This window comes from Trachypithecus francoisi, unplaced genomic scaffold (assembly GCF_009764315.1).
Source record: "Trachypithecus francoisi isolate TF-2019V2 unplaced genomic scaffold, Tfra_2.0 Lachesis_group16, whole genome shotgun sequence".
Taxonomy (NCBI): domain Eukaryota; kingdom Metazoa; phylum Chordata; class Mammalia; order Primates; family Cercopithecidae; genus Trachypithecus; species Trachypithecus francoisi.
In genome coordinates, this window is record NW_022681461.1 from 94,372,675 (window position 1) to 94,385,716 (window position 13,042).

Sequence of the window (13,042 nt, forward strand, 5' to 3'; positions counted from 1 at the left end):
TGCCTTACAGGGTTAGAAAGATCAGAGCAGTAGGAGGCCACTGACAGAAAGGGGTAAGAGATGGAGGTGGAATCTCAGTATCTGCTGGCACGGAGGGCCAATGAGGAGCAGGGGCAGGGGGCTCTTGTCTGAAAGGGAAGCAGGTACGTGTGTTGGGAATGGGACGTGGTGGTCTAAGTGCTGTTAGGAAGGTGGGTTCGACGAGGCACCTAATGTCACAGGAAACAATTTTAAAGTCTGCCACAGAACCCAGCAAAGGAAGAGCCCTTGACTGCTCTCGGGCAGCAAGTACAAGGAGCACCTATAGCAGAGACAGCCCCTGAGAACTGAGATGTGACCTGGGGGATCTCTGTCCTTGGAGGGTTGCTAAGGGCCCAAGTGCAGGGTCGGGTGGGAGACATGCCCCTCGGGTGCCTCTAAGCTGGTTAACCCAGAGGCCAGTGGAAGTGAGGGCCAGGGAGGTCGAGGAAATGGGATGTCTGCTTCCCCCTTTACTGGCTTTGGGCCTCCTCCTGTCCAGCTATGTCCCGCATCTGGATACTCACATGGCCCCGCCATTGCTGAGGGAGGTGGAACTCTTCTGTCGAAGGAAAACCCGGGCTCCTCGGAGCACAGCCGGCTGCGTCTGCTCCAGGGTGGCCTTCAGGGGGTGGAACAGGGACACAGGACCCATCTGCAAAGGAGGCAAAGGGAAGGGAAAGAGCTCCAATGGGCCTGCAATGTGGCCTCTGCGACCTGCTCCGACCACATGGCACAGGGCAAAAGCCAGGTCATGTTCAAGCCCAGCCTAAGGGCTCTTTCCCCTTAGCAAGGAGCCGCTTGCTTTCCCTAATATGTCCCTACATACGAGCATGTGACCAAAACAGTGAAGCAAGCCAAGGGACCCTTACATCATCTCCTCAAAACCTTACCTGTCAGTGACTTCAGGAAAGCCATGTCACCTCTTAAAACCTCAGTTTCCCTGTCTACACAACTAGGGGATTAGACCAGATTACAGGTGGCAACAATATTCCATCTAATCATCACCTTGAATTGGCTGGTGGGTGTTAGGGTTAGGGTTAGGGTAGGGCTGAGCAGAATTCTGAGATTTCAGGGCTTGGGAAGACTGCTGGATGGATTAGTGATGTCTACCCCAGGTATAAGAATGGAAGGTGTGGCCTGAGCACCACATATTCTCCATCTGAGGGCTGGGTCAATGTACCCAGAAGCCCTGGACACCTAGACAATTTTCCAGCAGACAGACAACAATGGTCACCGAAGACACGGCTGTGTGGGAAGGATGACATCAGGAAGATGGGCCCCCAAACCATCTCAGTCAAAGGCAAGAGCAGAACAGACAGTGATCTTGAACCTATCTATCTGAATTTCTTTGCTCTCTGTGTGAAGGGAAAACAGTTCTCCTTCCACTTCTCCAAACAATCCTCCTCAAATGGTCTTCACATCTTCTTCTCTTCCACCCCGCAACAATGGTAACACTACCCAGCCCAGCCCTCATCTTCTGGCCCTGAGTGCTGGCTTTCTATGTCAGGAGCTGCCCAGTACTGCCAGCTCATGGAAAGCATAAAGGCTGTGTGTAGTTTCTGACTTTGGGAGCCAGAGAGGTAGCTTCAAGAATCTCATCTTCCTTCTCCTGAGGTACTTTTTCCAAGAATGGCGTGCGTCTCCCAGTTTGTCAAACCCCCGAAGGATGCCAGAGCCTTGGAGGCATCACAGTTACTTCCTGGAAAACTGAGGGCTGCCAGGTACCTGGGAGAGGCCTCCGGGAGCCTGGTGCATCTGGTCTCTGGTGGTTTTGTTCTGCTTGTAGAAGTCGAATATCATCAGAGCTGCATAAACCTTCCCCACTGTCATCTCATCCGCTGGAAGAGAATACAGGAGTTGAGATTCAGAGAACGGGGCAGAGGACCATGGAAACACGGGGCGCAAGTAAGCTGAAGAAACGGCCTCCCTTCCCTCATCCCCCACAAAGACTCCTGGAAATGCACTGGGACAGAGGGCTCTCAGGCAGAACGCAGGACTTGGCCTACCTGGGGCTCCTCCAGATGCTGACCCGGCCCTCCGCTACCCTGACTCCTCCTGAGGCCTCTCATAGCCAAGCTGAGGCCATCCCCACCTGCCTAATGCGGGGCCCTTCCTGTGTCTCCTCCCCAGAAAGCAAGATGGAGTTGGACACCTCCCCGCGCTCCCTCACATCTCCCACACGATGGAGTTGGGCGCCTCCCGGCGCTCCCTCACGTCTCCAAGATGGAGTTGGGCATCTCACCGCACTCCCTCACATCTCTGTGGGATACCCTCCTGCCTCTCCTCCGGATTTTAAAAAATACATTCCACACACCAGGAGCTCAACACAACAAACCCACGCTCATCTCCACGGCTCCTCTGCCACCCAGGGCTCCCTTGGTTGGAGCTGAGCGCAGACTCACGAGGAGGTGAGCCCGCTCTCCAAGGTGGCCTGCCCTTCGTCCCTCACCCTCACCTCCACAGCCCTCCAGCCACTCTGGGTGGGACAGGAAAGGTGGGAACTGGGGGCATTTCTCACCCTCACACTTACGCTTATGTGGTGGTACCAGCAAGTCCAGAGTCTTCTGGGGCAGATTGGCCCACACAACGGAAATCTCCTTCCTCAGCTCCGCGTCACACTGATGCTGCTTTGTCCCAGCTGGACCAGGATGATGGTGGGGAAGGGGAAAAGACAGAGACTTTAGGAGCAGCCCTGCAGCCAATGGGACAGAGCTGGTGCAGGTGGGGAGATGAATGGTGTAGGGGGAGATAGGGTACAGATGGTGCTGGAAGGAGGGTGCAGTGGGAACAAACGCTGATGCAGAAGCTGCTCACAGCTCTCCCTGCCGTGAGTCTGCCCAGAGGAGGAGGCAGGTGAGCAGGGCATCCACCTCATGTGCACACGTGTCTCTGACGTGTGTGCGCGTGCGCTGTGCGCATGTGCATATGTGTGCATGGGACGGGCAATGGGGATTTAGGAAGAAGATGGCAGCACTCCAGCCATTCATCTATTCATTCAGCAATATTTACTGAACACCTACTAAATGTCAGGTACTGTTCCAAGTGATGGGGCCAAAAAACTTCCCTTCTGGAGTTGACACCGCTTTAGTCTACCAACAAAGCAGCAATTAAAAAAATAATAATAAAGTGTACTGGAGAGTGAAAAGTGCCAAGGCAAGAAGAGCAGAGCAGGAAGGGGACAGGAAATATTAGCAGAGCTTCGGCTGTGGACAGGACAGCCATCAAAGTCTCCCAAAGAGGAAGCCTGTGTGCCCTGAAGGTAAAAGGAGCCCCCGAGTACACTGGCCCTGCTATGTCACCCAAAGGGCCAGGGAGGCCTCGGGGCAGGGTGGATGGAGGGGGTGGGCAGGAGGGTTAGGGAAGGCAGTGGAGGGTTTTGAGCAGAGGAATAAAATAATTGGATTCACCTTTCTTAAATATCAGGTTTATTAAGGTACAATTCACATGCAGTGAGAGTCACCCTTTTTCCATTTTCTATGAACTTTGGTAAGTTCATACAGCCATGCACTCAGTACCACCATCAAGGTATGCAACAGCTGCATCACTCCCAAATTCCTCTGTGACCCCTTGAGTCAACCCCTAGTCCTACTGGCAGCCCCTGCCACCACTGATGTGTTTTGGGTCCCTATAGGTTTACTCCAGAATGTCACACCAATGGCATCATACAGCACACTGGCCTTTGAATCTGGCTTCTTTCACCCAGTGTGGTGCATGTGAGAGTCATACAAGTTGCCGCACGCAACAGTAGTGTGTTTCCTTTTACTCCTTAGTATTAATTGTACGAATGTACCGTTAGTTTATCCATTGCCAACTGATGGACATATGAGTTGTTTACAGTTTTGGGCAATTTTGAATAAAGCTGTAAACTTTTGCATGCAGATTCTGTGTGGATGTATGTTTTCATTTCCCACGTGGAATGGCTGGACCATAGAAGCAACTGCAAACTGTCTAAGGGCCTGCATCATTTTCTTTTCCCACCAGGAACACACAGAATTCCAGTTGCTCTGCCCTCTCAGCACTAAGCATTGTCATTCTGAAAAGTATTTTGGCAACTATGGTGGAGTGGAGTGTAATCTCGTTGTGTGTGTTTTTTTTATTTTTGGATTTCTCTAATGACTAATGATATCAGGCATTTTTGCCAGTGTTTGTTTGCCTTCCATATATCTTCTTTGATGACATTTCTGTTCAAATCTTTTGTCTGTTTTGGTTGGGTTATTTTCTTAGGGAGTTGTAACAGTTCTTCATATATTATGAATAGTAATCCTATAGCAGATATGTGTTTAATAATTATGTTCTCCAAGTTTTAGGTTTGTCTTTTCATTCTGGTTTTTCGTTTTGTTTTGAGACAGGGTCTCAATCTGTTGCCCAGGCTGGAGTGTAGTAGTATGATCACAGCTCACTGGAACCTTGAACACCTGGGTTCAAGCAATCGTTCTGCCGCAGCCTCTGAGTAGCTGGGACCACAGGCATGCGCCACCATGTCCAGCTAATTTTTTAAAATTATTTTTTGTAGAGACAGAGCCTCACTTTGTTGTCCAATCTGGTCTTAAACTCCTGGATTCCAGCAATCTTCCCACCTTTTCTCTCAAAGTTAATCAAAGCTGGGATTACAGGTACAAGCCACTGCACTCGGCCTCATTTTTAAAAATATCTTTCGTGGTGGAGCGCAGTGGCTCATGCCTATAATTTCAGCACTATGGGAGGTTGAGGCGAGTGGATCACTTGAGGTCAGGAGTTCGAGATCAGCCTGGCCAACATGGTGAAACCCCATCTCTACTAAAAATACAAAAATTAGCTGGGTGTGTTGGTGTGTGCCTGTAATCCCAGCTACTTGGGGAGGCTGAGGCAGGGGAATCGTTTGAACCTGGGAGGCAGAGGCTGCAGTGAGCTGAGATTGTGCTACTGCACTGCAGCCTGGGCAACAGAGCAAGACTCTGTCTGAAATATAAATATGTATTTCATATAGCAAAAGTTTTGCTGTAGTTCAGTTTATTGATTTTTCCATTTGAGACGGAGTCTCGGTCTGTCACCAAGGCTGGAGTGCAGTGGCACAATCTCAGCTCATTGCAACCTCCGACTGCCAGGTTCAAGCAATTCTCCTGCCTCAGCCTCCCAGGGACTACAAGTGCACAGCACAGCACCAGGCCTAGCCTTTTTTTTTTTTTTGTATTTTTAGTAGAGACGGGTTTCACCATGTTAGCCAGGCTGGTCTCGAACTCATGACCTCAGGTGATCCACCTGCTTTGGCTTCCCAAAGTGCTGGGATTATGGGCGTGAGCCAACACCTGGCCTTGTGTTTTCTATACAGGTTTCATAATTTTAGATTTTACATTTCTGTTTACAATCCATTTCAAGTTATTATTTTTTTTTTTTTTTGAGACGGAGTCTCGCTCTGTGGCCCAGGCTGGAGTGCAGTGGCTGGATCTCAGCTCACTGCAAGCTCCACCTCCTGGGTTTACGCCATTCTCCTGCCTCAGCCTCCCGAGTAGCTGGGACTACAGGCGCCCGCCACCTCGCCTGGCTAGTTTTTTGTATTTTTTAGTAGAGATGGGGTTTCACCGTGTTAGCCAGGATCAAGTTATTTTTTGTACGGGGTAAAAGGTATGTGCTATGGATTAAGCTGTCCCCGACTCCAGTCCACATGTAGAAGCCCTAATTCCCAGATGCGACTGTATTTGGTGACAGGGCCTGTAAGGAGGTGATCAGTTCTAGGAGATCCTAAGTGTGGGGCCCTGATCCACAGAATCAGTGGTCTCATAGGAGATACCTGGAAATCCACTTGCTCTTTTTCTCTCCATGCACACACAGAGGAAAGTCTGTGCGAGGACACAGCAGGACGATGGCTGTTTACCAGCTAAGAGAAGAGGCCTAAGAGTGACACCCACCACACAAGCACAAGCTCCTGGACTTCTGGCTTCCAAAACTGTGAGAAATACATTTCTTTTATCTAAGCTGCGGCATTTTGTTGTGGCAGCCCGAGCAAGCTAAAACGGCATGTCAAGAATGTTTCTCTTTTTGCATAGGATTGTCTAAATGTCTCCAGCATCGTTTGTAGAAAAGATGATCTTTTCTCCATTAATTGCCTTTCCAAGTTTGTTAAAAATCAATTGACAGTATAAGTGAGTCTATGATACATGATGGATGAAGCTTTCCTTAATTCCCAGTTCATGGAGAAATTTAAAAACATGAATGGATACTGAATTTTGTCAAATGCTTTTTCTATATCTATTGAGATCATCAAATGCTTTTCCTTCTTTGATACAGTAAACTACATTAATTGATTTTCAACACTGAACCCAACTTATCCTGGCGTAAACCCCACTTGTGTCATCAGTTATTATCTTTTAAAATATATTCAGCTTGGCCAGGCGTGGTGGCTCACGCCTGTAATCCCAGCACTTTGGGAGGCCGAGGCGGGTGGATCACGAGGTCAGGAGATCGAGACCATCCTGGCTAACACGGTGAAACCGCGTCTCTACTAAAAATACAAAAAAGTTAGCCAGGCGTGGTAGCAAGCACCTGTAGTCCCAGCTATTCAGGAGGCCGAGGCAGGAGAATGGCGTGAACCCAGGAGGCGGAGCTTGGAGTGAGCCGAGATCGCGCCACTGCACTCCAGCCTGGGCGACAGAGCAAGACTCGGTATCAAAAAAAAAAAATTCAGTTTGCTGAAAGATTATGTTGAAGATTTTTAAAAATCTATGTTCATAAGGGATATTGGTCTGTAGTTTTCTTTTCTTGTCATGTCTTTGTCTAGTTTTGGTATCAGAGCAAAGCTGGCCTCTGAAAATAAAATAAGTTGGAAAATATTCCCTTTTCCCCTTTCTGGAAGAGTCTATATAGAATTGGCATTATTTCTTCCTTAAACAGTTGGTAGACTTCAATAATGAAGCCATTTGGACCTGGAATTGTCTTTCGTGGAAGGTTTTTCCACTCTAAACTTAATATATACGGTATTACTGAAGCTTTTTTTTTTTTTTTTTTGAGATGGGGTTTCACTCTGTTGCCCAGGCTGTAGTGCAGTGGCACCATCACAGCCGATTCCTCCTACTTCAGCCTCCCCAAGCAGCTGGGAGCACAGGCGTTCACCACCACATTCAGCTAATTTTTTAATTTTTTTGTAGAGCCAGGGGCTCCCTGTGCTGCCCAGAGTGGTCTCAAACTCCTGAGCTCAAGTGATCCTCCTCCTTCCACCACAAAAACTGCTGGGATTACAGGCATAAGCCAGGGCACCTGACCTGGTTATTCTTTTTTTTTTTTTTGAGACAGTCTTGCTCTGTCACCCAGACTGGAGTGCAGTGGCACGATCTTGGCTCACTGCAAACTCCGCCTCCTGGGTCACACCATTCTCCTGCCTCAACCTCCCAAGTAGCTGGGACTACAGGCACCTGCCACCACGCCGGCTAGTTTTTTGTATTTTTAGTAGAGACGGGGTTTCACTGTGTTAGCCAGGATGGTCTCGATCTCCTAACCTCGTGATCAGTCCACCTCGGCCTCCCAAAGTGCTGGGATTACAGGCATGAGCCACTGTAGAGGTTATCTATTCTTGAGTGAGCTTGATAGTTTGTGTTTTTCAAGGAATTTTTCCATTTCATTTGTTAAAATGGACACAAAGTTGTTTATTAAATTCCTTTATTTAAAATATATTATTAAGAGATAGGGTCTCACTCTGTCACTCAGGCTGGAGTGCAGTGGCACAATCATAGCTCACTGTAGCCTCAAACTCCTGGGCTCAAGTGATCCATCCTGCCACAGCCTCCTGAGTAGCTGGGAATACAAGTGTGTGCCACTATGCCCAGCTAACTATTTTAAACAATTTTTTGTAGAGACAGATTCTTGCTATGCTACCCAGGCTGGTCATCAACTCCTGGCCTCAAGCGACCCTCCTGCCTCGACCTCCCAAAGTGTAGGGATTATGGGTGTGAGTCACTGTGCCTGGCCTCTTATTATCTTTTTAACTTTAACAGGCTTGCAGTGGTGTTCCCTCTTTTGTTGCTTATGTTGGTTATGTGTATCTTCTCTATCTTCTTGATCAGTCCAGGTAGGGCTTTACCGATTTTGTTAGTTTGATTTTTTTTTTTTTTTTAGACGGAGTCTTGCTCTGTCTCCCAGGCTGGAGTGCAGTGGCGTGATCTCTGCAAGCTCCACCTCCTGGGTTCACGCCATTCTCCTGCCTCAGCATCCCGAGTAACTAGGACTACAGGCGCCCGCCACCACACCTGGCTAATTTTTTTTGCATTTTTTAGTAGAGACGTGGTTTCACCCTGTTAGCCTGGATGGTCTCTATCTCCTGACCTCGTGATCTGCCTGCATCGGCCTCCCAAAGTGCTGGGATTACAGGCAGGAGCCACTGCACCTGATCTTTTTTTTTTTTTTTAAGAGATGAGGTCTCGCTCTGTCACCCAGGCTGGAGTGCAGTGGCACGATCTTGGCTCACTGCAACTTCCATCTCCCAGGTTCAAGTGATTCTTTGCCTCAGCCTCCCGTGTAGCTGAGACTACAGGCATACATCGCCATATCCGGCTAATTTTTTCTATTTTAGTAGAGACGGGGTTTCACCGTGTTGTCCAGGCTGGTCTTGAACTTCTGAGCTCAGACAATCTGCCTGCCTCGGCCTTCCAAAGTGCTAGCACTACAGGTGTGAGCCACTGCGCCCGGCTATTAGTCTTTTTTTAAACCTGATCACTCTGGCTGTTGTGTTGAAGGCAGGCAGAAGGGGCCAAGGGCAGAAGTGGATGAATTAGAAGCTGCTGCAGCAACAGTCAAGAGCCAGAGGACGCAGCAGTGGGGGACGGGAGAGGAGTGGCCATATTTTGGATATATTTTAAAGATAGAGTCAAGAAAATATGAGAGAGAAGGCATGAATCAGAAATGGGATAAGAAAGAAGGAGGAGAAAAGGATGATCCTCAGCCTGTGCAACACAGCGAACCCCCATCTCTAAAATATACAAAAACTACTAGGGAGGGGTGGTGCCTGCAATCCCAGCACTTTGGGAGGCCGAGGCAGGAGGATCACTTGAGCCTGGGAGGTGGAGGCTGCAGTAAGCCATGACTGCACCACTGCAATCCAGCCTGGGTGACACAGTGAGACCCTATCATTCATAAATAAATAAATAAATACATGAATAAATTAAGATGACTTCTAAGGTTTTGGCTTGAGCATTGACTGAGATGGGGAAGGCTGTGGGGGAAAATCTGAAGTTCAGGGGAGAAGTCAGGACTAAAAATACAAAATTGGATTAATGCTATTTAAAGCCATGGGAATAGGTGAGATGATAAAGGAATGAGAGTAGAGAACATTCCATGGCACAAAGGCACACCCAGAGTTTGTGAGACCAGAGGAACAGATAAAAAAAGGTTCAAAAAGAAGAGAGTGCAAATGGAGAAACGGCCATGGACAGCCCATGAGCTGGGGATGTGCCTCGGCCTTCAAGTCGAGCAACATGAAGGCCTGGAGACCGCAAGGGCAGCTCTGGTGAAGCTGGGGAGAGCCTCCAGCATGTGGGAAAGGGAATTCAGAGACAACCTCTCAAGAGCGGGGCATTAGAAAGGAGAGAATAGGGAAGTCAACAGAGGGGAAGATAACTTTTTTTTTTCAAGATGGAGTCTCACTCTGTTACCAGGATGGAGTGCGGCGGTGCAATCTCAGCTCACTGCAACCTCCGCCTCCCAGGTTCAAGCCTGCCTCAGCCTCCCGAATAGTTGGGGCTACGGGTGCTCGCCACCACCACGCCCAGCTAATTTTTGTATTTTTTGTAGAGACAAGGTTTCGACATGTTGGCCAGGATGGTCTTGATCTCCTGACCTCGTGATCTGCCCACTTTGGCCTCCCAAAGTGCTGGGATTACAGGCGTGAGCCACTGCACCCGGTGGAGAACTTTCTAAAGATGGAGGAAATAATCGGGTGTTTATATGTTGACACAAATAATCCAGTAGAGAGAAAAACTGGCAGGGTAAGAAACAGTATGGCATTGCCAGTATGGCATCCTTGGGGAGACGTGAGTGGGGCTTGGTGCACAAAGCAGGGGACGGGGCAGACGCAGGGGGGCGGGGGTGGGCTCTCTGGGGCTATAATCGCCTCTGTGGTAGGGAAAAACACACTAGAGGCTCCTTCTCTTCTTGCTTTGGCATGACTCTGTGGTTCTGTCCATCAGTTCTGGGAAAGACCAGATAGGGAATGGGCTCACTATGGGAAGGGGCCAAGGGCATGCCAGCTCGTCCCCAGGGAGGGTGCTTAGCTGTAGTGAGGCTTGGCCAGGCTGTGTCCTGGTTCCACCACCAGCTGGCTCTAAATAACCTGGGCAATTTATGAAATCTCACCATGCCTCAGTTTCCTTACCTGAAAATGGGATCATTGCAGTGCTAACGTGCAGATGGCTACCAGGCGGAAATGCCAGTGCCCCACAGGGCGGGCATCCTGTGTGGCTGTCCTCAGACCCCTCCAGACACAGCTGGCCCCTCACCCTCCTCCCTGTGTGTCCTCCTGGGGCTGGCACTCAGGGCGGGGGTGCACATCCCTGGGTCCGGGGCCCTCCTTCCGAGGCTGCCTTGCTCACCTGGTGCCAGTTTGATCTCCAGCGCCGTCCGGATGAGGGCCATGAGTGTGGATGTGAAGTGGACAGTCATGTCCTCGCTGGAGATGGGCATGTTCATGCGAACCAGACGCTAGGGACAAGCAGGGCGGTCAGGGCCAGGCCTGCTGCGGCCACCCCACCCCAGACTATGCAATGACGGGGTCCCTGGAGGCCGGGCTGGGGACAAGCAGGGCAGTCAGGGCCAGGCCTGCTGCGGTCACCCCCCACCCCAAGACTACGCAATGATGGGGTCCCTGGAGGGTCACCCCACCCCAGACTACGCCATGATGGGGTCCCTGGAGGCCGGGCCGGGGACAAGCAGGGCGGTCAGGGCCAGGCCTGCTGCGGCCACCCCCACCCCAAGACTACGCAATGATGGGGTCCCTGGAGGCTAGGCTGGGCACCCCAGTGGTGGTCCCTGGAGGTGCCTAGGCCTGAGTGAGGTGGGGCGGGTGGGAGTTTTGCCAGCATTCACACTCTCCCATGGACTCCCCGCCCCGCAGATCTAGCTGAGGACCCTCCTGGCTGCAGAAAAGTAGAACTCCAGGTAAAGACTGGAGCCTTGATCCCTCTGAAATCACAGCTACTTCCTCACCCCGAGGGATCCCTGCCTGTGACTGAATGTAATAGGGCAGCCTTGGCTGGGGAGGAGCAGCGGCAGCCACAGACAGAAGGGGTTCCTGTGCTCATGGCTCTGCCCACCCTCGTCTTCTCCTCCCACCGCTTGGATCATCTGGACAAGGAGTAGGTGGTCCAGGGTGCCTCTCTGGGGCCCAGCTCCCAGTGGAGGCCCCTAGAGGTGACACCCTGGTTTTAGCTCAGGTCCAGTGAGGCTTCTGCCTCTCACCACCTAGCATGAGGCCTGGGAGAGATGCTCGATGCCACTAAAAGGCAGAGCCCATCTCCGTGCAAGGCAGCTCCTGCTGCTGGAAGGACAGGAACAGATGGGACTACCCAGGGCCGCAGGCCGAGGCTGCTGCACTTCAGAACAGGCTGGTGCAGTGTCCTGCAGCGCTGTTCCATCTCCCTCTCAGGCAGATAGCCCGTTGCCAGTTTTCAGGGACAGAACAGCCGGAGATGAGCTTGCGTCCACACCACAGTCCTCTGGCCACAGCCAGTGCTGCCCAGAGACCCAGGCTCTAAGATCTTAAGAGGCCTCAAGGAGGAAATGTGTCTCAAGTGTGCCTGGAATATTCTGAGCGTGAGGAGCAAGGAGCTGGCCAAGTGGAGCCCCAGGAGCACTGTCCAGCTAGAGACAGGAGCCCCTCCCCAGGGTCTGCCTGTCCTTGACCAAGCCTGCAACCTGTGGCAGGCCAGCCCCTTCTCTAGGGAGGGCCACACAGCCCTGCCCCTAGCATCCTGGCCCCAAATCCAGAGTCCTCAGCCTAACAGCTGGTGGGGTGTGGATGCAAGCCAGGCTGGAGACAAGAGCCTGACTCTGGCCCCGAATGCTGGCAAAGCCCCACTTGCCACATCCAGTCCCAGGGCTTTGCCCAGCATGTGCGTGCAGCACAACAGGAGTAAATGGCTTCCCAGAGAACGGCATCCCTGCAGACCAGCATGGATGGCGGTGTGAGAGGCCAAGGAATTCCTCTCCCAGAGGGCAGGCATTGGGGGGCGTTGGGAATAGCAGTGAAGGCAGAACAGGCAGGTGATTTCCAAGAAGGAAGAGCTCCACCCAGGGCACTGGAGACTACTCTCCCCAGGGTGCCATCAGCCCACTCCAGGCCCCAAAGGGCCAAGAATCTCAGGAAGAAGCCAAGAGGCAAGGCCAGGGCAAACAGACAGGTGTCTCTGCCCTGGGCCCTCCGAGGTGCGGCACTCTGGGCATCTCCTGGACCCTCCTCAGCTCATCTGGCCCTTCTGCTCCCACCCTGAGACCTCCCTTGGTCTCTCCATGCCCAGAACCTTGGAGTCAGCCAGCACAGCTGGATGGGGCTCCAAAGGCTGCTCCGTCACGGCCCTGCCTGCTCGCCCCGGCACCAAGTGTGGACAGAGCTCTCCTTCTTGGGGACAAAGCTACAGCCTTGCACATGCAGGACACCCAGGCAGGCACAATGCAGGGACAGGGCAGGGGCTGAGGATGGCTTAGAGGAGCCACTCGGCTCCCACAGGCTGCACTGAGTCGGGTGACAAAGACCTAGAGTCAGGGCACAGAGACAGACAGTGTGGACAAGAGCTGTCCACAGCACCAGAGAGATGGAAGCTCTGGTGGGAAGCTTCCTCAGACAGATTCAGGAAAGTCTTCCTCAGGGAGACTCAGGAGAGCTCTAGGCACGTGCTGGCTGAACCACAGGCTGTTTGCGGGAGAGCAGTGGGGGCCTCAGGAGGGCTATTGGGGGGCTGGGGGGGTGCTGGGGGAACGAAGGTGCTTACACACAGGGGGTATGGGGTGGGACTGGGGACAGCTGGGCAGATGGAACAGGTTTAGGGCTGGGCCGTGTGACCTG

At 51.6% G+C, this 13,042-nt stretch overlaps 1 protein-coding gene across 14 annotated transcripts in view; it reads right to left on the reverse strand.

Annotated features, from left to right (window-relative positions):
* The window catches only part of CACNA1B (calcium voltage-gated channel subunit alpha1 B), a 252,505-nt gene that overhangs the window by 8,097 nt on the left and 231,366 nt on the right, over positions 1 to 13,042 (reverse strand). For all 14 annotated transcript variants that reach the window (XM_033238339.1, XM_033238326.1, XM_033238337.1 and 11 more), the window contains 4 exons: positions 10,575 to 10,683; positions 2,552 to 2,659; positions 1,747 to 1,859; positions 546 to 673 (listed from right to left, as the gene is read on the reverse strand). In XM_033238339.1, coding sequence (XP_033094230.1) covers positions 546 to 673; positions 1,747 to 1,859; positions 2,552 to 2,659; positions 10,575 to 10,683 — 458 coding nt within the window. The remainder of the gene's footprint in view (positions 1 to 545; positions 674 to 1,746; positions 1,860 to 2,551; positions 2,660 to 10,574; positions 10,684 to 13,042) is intronic.